General features: G+C 48.4%; 2 protein-coding genes across 2 annotated transcripts in view; both read right to left on the bottom strand.

Moving 5' to 3' along the window:
* Nucleotides 1–5,227, bottom strand: part of CHD5 (chromodomain helicase DNA binding protein 5) — a 111,623-nt gene extending 106,396 nt beyond the window's left edge. Inside the window, 1 exon segment of the mRNA XM_011981570.1 lies at nucleotides 5,191–5,227. Coding sequence (XP_011836960.1) covers nucleotides 5,191–5,227 — 37 coding nt within the window.
* The window catches only part of RPL22 (ribosomal protein L22), a 23,329-nt gene continuing 19,869 nt past the window's right edge, over nucleotides 4,311–7,770 (bottom strand). Inside the window, exon 4 of the mRNA XM_011981181.1 lies at nucleotides 4,311–6,129. Within this exon, the coding sequence (XP_011836571.1) occupies nucleotides 5,985–6,129 (145 nt within the window). The 3' untranslated portion in view covers nucleotides 4,311–5,984. The remainder of the gene's footprint in view (nucleotides 6,130–7,770) is intronic.

A 7,770-nucleotide genomic window follows, 5' to 3' on the forward strand; every position in this document is an offset into this window, starting at 1 on the left:
CAGGGCAGCGCGCGGCCCGCTGCCCCACTCGATTCACAGGCGCCGGGACCCGCCCCGCACGCGGCTCCGGCCTTGGCACGTTCCTAACCCCCTCTCCAAAGAGATTTAGAAGAAAAATGTGTTCCACACTTCGGGAAAAGACGCTCTGAAGACTGTGGGTCTGATTACTGCCGAAAAATCCGCGCAGGCGGGCTCCCCTCACTTGCTTCCCGGCTCCCACCGCCCACTTGCCCTCTTCCAAAAAGCCCCTCCAGGCTGGGTCCAGCTCAAACTCATGCAGACCCCTGGGGGTGGTGCGGATCTGCGATGTCTGTGCCCAAAACTCCCGCTCAGAAGCGACACCTGTCGCAGAGCAGGAGGGAGCCGCTGCCACCAGCCCTCGGTCGTTAAAGGTGAAGATGGAGACCAAAGCCCTCGGGAGCAAGACTGGAATTTTAAATAAGCGCCTCCAGTCTCCGCGGCGGCAAGTCTTAAAGCTACCTTAAGAAGGCAAAAGTTCCAGGGGCTGGCCGACCGCCAGCTCTCTAACCCCAGAAGGCCCGTGAAGGGAGGGTCTCTCACTGCCTCGCAGGGGCACTGGGGGATCCCACCTGAGACACGCAGGATCGGCAGCAGTTTTCCGCTTCTTCCCGTCCAATTTTATTGCCAGCAAGCCCCAAACAAAAGACCCTCTGCATTCATCCCTGGACAAGGAGAGGTCGGTCCAGCCTTCTGGAACCAAAGACTGGGGTGTTGGGAACCCCTCCATCTCCCAGATCCGCTTTAACCACGCTGTAGATAGAGACGCCGGATCAGCCCGGTACTGGCCGCCTGCAAGGGAAAAGGAACCTTCTTCAGGAAAGCAGTCCAGGAAACCAAAGGGCCTCCCCTCCCAAGGCTGTGTTTCCCCCACAGAGCCGCTAGCCAGGGGGAGCCCCAGATCACTAAGGCTTGAACCAAACCTGCTTCTTCCTCGTTTCCAGACCAACTGTCTCCCTAAATGGTAACCACGAGGGAAGAAACCCCTAAGCTGACATGCCCACCCCTCAGTTACCAGCTCCCCAACACCTCTCTAACCCCTTTCAAAGGTCCCCTGCCCTTTGGTAGAAAAACTCTGATTTACAATATTTCTCATCGCCAGAAAGCCGCCCCCATCATTAACCTTGGCTCCAATTCCCAAGGCGAGGCTGAGAAAGTCAAGATATCATTCAAGAAAGAACAGTTCTAACTGCTTAATTTGGCAACAAATTAGAGCCGAGATGCTCATCAGTCATAATCCTCTCCCCATCCTGTTCTTCCCTATGACTGCAACTAGGTAATATTATTTAATGTCCAAAAGCAAAATGAAACAAAAACTGGAATGCTAGAAATACATGGATTTTTTACTACAAATCTCCAGTTTTTGTTGTTGCTGTTGTTGTTTTGGGGGGGAGGGGGCGGTTTGAGATGGTGTCCTGCCCTGTCTTCAGGCTGGAGTGCAGTGGTGCAATCTCAGCTCACTGCAATCTCCGCCTCCTGGGTTCAAGCGATTCCCCTGCCTCAGCCTCCCCAGCAGCAGCTGAGACACAGGCAGCACCACCACCCCTGGCTAATTTTTTGTATTTTAGCAGAGACAGAGTTTCACCCTGTTGGCCAGGATGATCTCAATCTGCTGATCTCGTGATCCGCCTGCCTCAGCCTCCCAAAGTGCTGGGATTACAGGTGTGAGCCACCATGTCCGGCTCTCCAGTCATTTTTAAAGAAGAGCCCTTATTATTTTCAAACTATCAAATGGGCATTTTAATGACAATGGGCCAAAAATGCATGACGTTAAAAGCAATCCCTAAAGCAGTGAACATTCGGTAAACTGCAGTTGCGAGAACAAGCCTATCATTAAGGTTACTGTTTTAGGAGACAAGATTCTCATGTTTGCTGATCATAGAGCTCATAATTACATCTCAGTGACAATTCCAAAATCAAAATATTTTTTAATATACTGGTTACAAAAGCATCAAGGAAAAACACTTTTTCCGGCTGGGTGCAGTGGCTCACGCTTGTAATCCCAGATCACGGATCACCTGAGGTCAGGAGTTCGAGACCAGCCTGGCCGACATGGAGAAACCCCGTCTCTACTAAAAATACAAAAATTAGCTGGGCATGGTGGCGGGCACCTGTAATCCCAGCTACTCAGGAGAGTGAGGCAGGAGAACCGCTTGAACCCAGGAGGCAGAGGTTGCAGTGAGCCAAGATTGCACCACTGCACTCCAGCCTGGGTGACAGAGCGAGACTGTCTCAAAAATAGAAAAAGAACTTTTTCCAAGAAAAGAGTTGAACAAGCTCATCATCTTCTGCACATACCATACTCAATTTCCATTCCAGGGCTACATGAACTCCTCATCCAGGAACCCCCAAGCCCTGCCTGAGGCCAGTTCGTTCAACAATGCATATCCACGCTGTGGCCACCTGGCACCGTCGGCTTCTCAAGGGCAATGAAGTGCTTGTACATACACCACCTCACAGCCAGTCATGTAGATCAAAACTCTGCCCCACACCTCCTCCTCGGCAGGGGTGAAGCGGCGTCACTCAAGACCGCAGTGTCCTCTGCAGTGAAGGCTCAGTGCCCACCTGCTACACCAAGACTTTCGTTGCACTTGAAGCCTTTTTGGGAAAGTGTGGACCCTGCATCACCTGAATTCCAACCAGTTGGGGTTGCAGGGGAGGAAGGAGCTTCTCAAAAAGGCAGTCCCAGGCCTTGGCCCTGAACCTGAGAACATACTTGTGTAAGCCTGAGAACGTTTTATGGGTGCTCTCTGGTTTCTAGCTGTGGTGGTAGCTAACTCACTCCACTGGTCAGCACAGCCTTTACAGACTGTTTTAGCTGGGCCCAAAATAGCCTGGGGAAAAAAAAAAGCATGTGCATTCTCAAATCCATCCCAAAGACAAGAGAATGGCTGGATTAGAAATTCAGTTTCTTCTTCCTAGAGATGAGCACTGTGATGGCACCGTTTTAACAGACAGTCCCCACCTTCCTGTAGGTGGAGGGCCACCTCCTTGCAGGGATGGCAAATCCCCACACCAAGCCTCTCTGCTACCCTCTTCTCCCTCAAAGAGAATCAACCCCACCGAACAACCTGGGCAGGTGCCAACCTGGGCTCTCCTTTGGGGGCCTGACCCATCTCTCACCGCCGTGGTGCCCCTACCCTGCAGCTTCTGCCTCCAGTCACCCCCGTGTTCTGTCCAAGCATTACTAGGGAGATGGTCTGTCCCCTGGAACTGCCAGATCTGTAACTGTCCCATATCCTAGGTCCCCCTCCCCCATGAGAGGGCCAGCACCTCTTGGCTTACAACATTTGACAAATTTAAGGGTTTGAGTCCCATGTACAAATGGAAAATGAAATCAGGTGTCAACACCAAATTCCAGGCTCCCCTGACATTATCAGTGACTTCAACAGTCAGACCATTATTTCCCCACCGCTGGGGTCCTTTTCACCCTCCAGGAAATCAAGTGTCCCCTAAAAAGGCTGAGATCCAGATAGCCCCAGATATCAACTGTCTTAAGACACTTGGTATTATCCAACTTCCTCACTTTCCCCGTTTCTGACCACCTCTGTGCTACATACCATTCATGAGCGAAGTTTGGACCCATGTATTTCAACACCTGGCTGTTCCTGAAAAGGTATGAGGACAACAGCACTCAAAACCCACACACTACTGCCATGGCAAAAGGGGGATCAGAGGCTTTTGGAGGGAAAACATATGAAGCCTTTAGGAGTGACTAGTTGGTAGCATTTAGTGACATCAACAAACCTCATTTCCTCGGCTGCACTAGCACACTCAAGGGAAGGGCGTGAGGATGTCTGTGTAACTGGCATTGGCTGAGACGACACCGACCTCCTGTTTCGGGACTCTTATGAATTGAAATCACGGCCTGAAATTCTTCACGACCCCAGTCAGCCCCTGTGCCTCAGCTATTTTCGATGCGGGCAAGTGAGGTGTGAGTCAAAACAGATACAAAGGAAACTGGTCTACAGTGTGCTTTGGGCGCAGCTGGTGTCATGGCTCTAATGGAATTCAAGTTCACACTACCTGTTCCCCACCAGAAAACGGCATTTGCTGGCAAAGTTGTTCCCCAGGCTCTGGATCTGGAGAAATTCTACACAAGAGAGTTCAGTGACCGCCAACTCCTGAATCTCACTGCAACAAAACAGCACAACTAAAGGAAGAAAAGCCGAAATAAAGGACATCTTTTCTTCTAAGCCTAGTAAAGACCAACGTAACTGTTGGCACAGCAACTAATTCATGAGGACAAAGCTTTTCTTAACATGCCAGTCCTTAAAAAAACAAAGCCTCGCACAGTAATAGTAGCCAGGTGTTAGCCACTTTAATAGAAAATGTGATCAAAACTCGATTACAAGAGTTCAAAAAGTCATAGAAAACCAGTGAGTTTCAATTTTATTACAAGTTTTCAAATCTGGGACTAGTTTTTTTTTTCTTTTAACTTAAATGCTAACTTCAGCCCAGGGTTTTTTCACAACCAAACTGAAAATTACTACATGGGAACATCAATGCAACAAACAAAATTTGTAAACTCAAGCCACAAACTTAATAATCATGGTAAGGGACATTGCCAAAGAGCAACTGATGCCTCAGTGAAGTTTGAAAGAAACTCTGCTTTCTGTGAAGGCAGGGAAGAAATATGCAAGCAATTCTGCTTCAAAGAAATCTGCATAGAAATGGAAAAATGCCAGAGCCTTTAACACAAGTGAAATTGCAAAGCCTCAACACGTTCAACTCAATCCACAGAGCACCAAATGTTTAATGGGAGCCAAGGTAGGACTGAGCATTGAACTTCCAGCTATGCAACTCACACGGCACAATTTCGGGTGTGGAAACCATCTGTAGGCAAGCTCTTTTAAAAACATGAATTTTAGACACCGTAAATTCTAAAGCAGACACTTCTGCATTACTGTTCGAATTTCAGAAGGGCACCGCAAGGCACCAGGGGCTTTCAAAGTCACTCACGGCAACAATTGCATCTTCTTTTGCCAGCTTTGGGAGCCCCGTTCACAGTTGTCTAGCCTCTGCACTGCGGCATACCCTGTTTATAGAGTAACTTCTGACATTAAATCCAGTCATGGCCTAAGTGGCATGAGGCAGCTATTTCCAGGGCACCTCCCATCTCCTTGGCATGGGAGGCTTCCCAGTCACTTTTCCTTGGTGTCCCCCCTTCACCAGAGCCTCCAGAGCTCTTGCCATCAGGGGCCGCCATCGCTGGGCCCCACATGGGAGACCACATCTGGCAGCACTATTCCTCCAGCTCCCTCTGCTGGAGGCCGAAGTCACAGTTTGTGGCAAAGACTTGTAGAAACATTACTTACACATTCATTTCTGTACACATTTAGTTAATTTAGAACCTGGGACTTTTACAATCGATTCCCCAAACCCCTTTATGGAGAGTGACGGACTATGCAGCAACGCTGAAGGAGCACCGTTTCTCTCTCTAGGAAGAACATGATTAACAGACATAATTGTGTGTCAAATTTGTAATCAAAAAATGAAAGTAAGACGAATGGCCCAGAAACCCGCATTTTATTGACACTGTCATTTTCCCACAGAGAATCTTAGAAGATGTCACATTTTCTTTTAATGAACGAGAGGAGCCCACTTGTATCCCTGAATCATTGTTTGAGAAAAGCAACAGATACAACTGACAGTCACACTTTTAAAATCAAACAGTCACTACCTTCAGCCCACACCTCCACACCGGCATCTGCCTCCCCAGTGGCTGTCAGTTCCGTAAAGTCACCCTCTCCTTCTACTCTGGTATTACCACGAGAATTGAAACTTTTAAGCAGAAAAAAAGAAGTCAAGTTACAAATAAGTGAGTGGCGAACCAAGAGAAGCCCTTTGACTATGATTTCCAATTTTCTGTTCAATCCACACTGCAGAGATACAAGGATAAACCACCATTTTGGTTCCCAAGTTTTATTCAAGAACTCATACAAAATATTCCGGATAAATGAAATTTAATCCTCATCTTCCTCCTCTTCTTCGTCCTGGTTAATCTGGAAGTAACGTAATTCGTAACTTTCTTTGCTGTTAGCAACTACGCGCAACCAGTCACGTAGATTATTCTTCTTCAAATATTTTTTGGTGAGATATTTCAAATACCTGCAGAGAAAGGACATGAGAACTCCACTAGACAGCTGGTGCTTGCATCCTAAAACATTTTAACGTTTATAAAACCCAGCACTCAGAATCATTACAATTCAAGGTGTTTCCCAAGCCTCAAAAATGGCAAAGGTAAGGCAAATACACCCAGCCAAGGCTCTGAGAGTATCAGCCGCGTGCCATCGACATTGGCAGTAACAATGAGAGTAGACTGGGCGCAGTGGCTCAGGCCTGTAATCCCAGCGCTTTGGGAGGCCAAGGCAGGCGGATCACTTGAGGTCAGGAGTTCAAGACTACCCTGGCCAACATGGTGAAACCCCATCTCTACAAAATTAAAAAAATTAAAAATAAAAAAATTAGCCGGGTGTGGTGGTGCACACCTGTCATCCCAGCTACTGAGGAGGCTGAGGCACGAGGATCCCTTGAATCCAGGAGGCAGAGGGTGCAGTGAGCTGAGATTGTACCTTGCATTCCAGCCTGGGTAACAGAGCGAGACCGCCTCCAAAAAGGAAAAAAAAAAGAAAGAAAAAAAAAAAAAACCAGGCCAGGAGCACTGGCTCGCGCCTGTAATCACAGCACTTTGGGAGGCCGAGGCAGGCTGATCATGAGGTCAGGAAATGGAGACCATCCTGGCTAACACAGTGCAACCCCGTCTCTACTAAAAATACAAAAGATTAGCCAGACGTGAAGGTGGGCACCTGTAGTCCCAGCTACTCAGGAGGCTGAGGCAAGAGAATCACTTGAACCTGGGAGACAGAGGCAGAGGCTGCAGTGAGCCAAGATGGCGCCATTGCACTCCAGCCTGGGCGACAGAGGGAGACTGTCTCCAAAAAAAAAAAAAAAGAGCAGATACCAGTTGTCCATGAAAATGCAGCAAACACCTATAAAATGGTCTTTAGTGACCACTGGAGAAAGATAACATGATAGAAATTTTACAGTTAAGTATGCAACCTCAATACTTTTTATGGAGAAAATAGTGGGTTTCCAACGAGCTGTAAGCACTGCGCACACATCACCTCAGAGTCAAACCCCCTTCTGAGGTTGTTTGGACGATGAGGACTGCTTCTTAGGGCTGTGCACACACTTGCTCCTGCTCACCACCAAACACACAGGGACAGAATGCCACCCTGCACTGCGCTCATGCCCAGAAAGCACCAAGCCTCTCAATCGGCCTGCCCAATCGCTGCTTTAGCCGGGTGAGAGCTAAACACTCAACACAGCAGCGGGATCGTTAGAAAACTCATTCTTTTTTTCTGAGACAGAATCTCATTCTGTGGCCCAGGCTCACTGCAACCTCTGCCTCCAGGATTCAAGCAATTCTTGTGCCTCAGTCTCCCAGGCAGCTGGGATTACAGGCCCATAACACCATGTCCAACTAATTTTTGTAATTTCAATAGAGATAGGGGTTTTGCCATATTGGCCAGGCTGGTCTCACCTCAGCCTTCCAAAGTGCTGGGATTACAGGCGTGAGCCACCGCGCCCAGCCGAAACACTCATTCTTTATGGAAAGGCAACAACTGGCTTTTGTGCCCAACACCCTAACTACATAAAGATGACCTAAGGGCTGGGCGCGGTGGCTCATGCCTGTAATCCCAACACTTTGTGAGGCCAAGGTGAGAGGATCCCTTGAACCTACGAGTT

Source organism: Mandrillus leucophaeus, unplaced genomic scaffold (assembly GCF_000951045.1).
Source record: "Mandrillus leucophaeus isolate KB7577 unplaced genomic scaffold, Mleu.le_1.0 Scaffold105, whole genome shotgun sequence".
In the NCBI taxonomy this organism is placed as follows: domain Eukaryota; kingdom Metazoa; phylum Chordata; class Mammalia; order Primates; family Cercopithecidae; genus Mandrillus; species Mandrillus leucophaeus.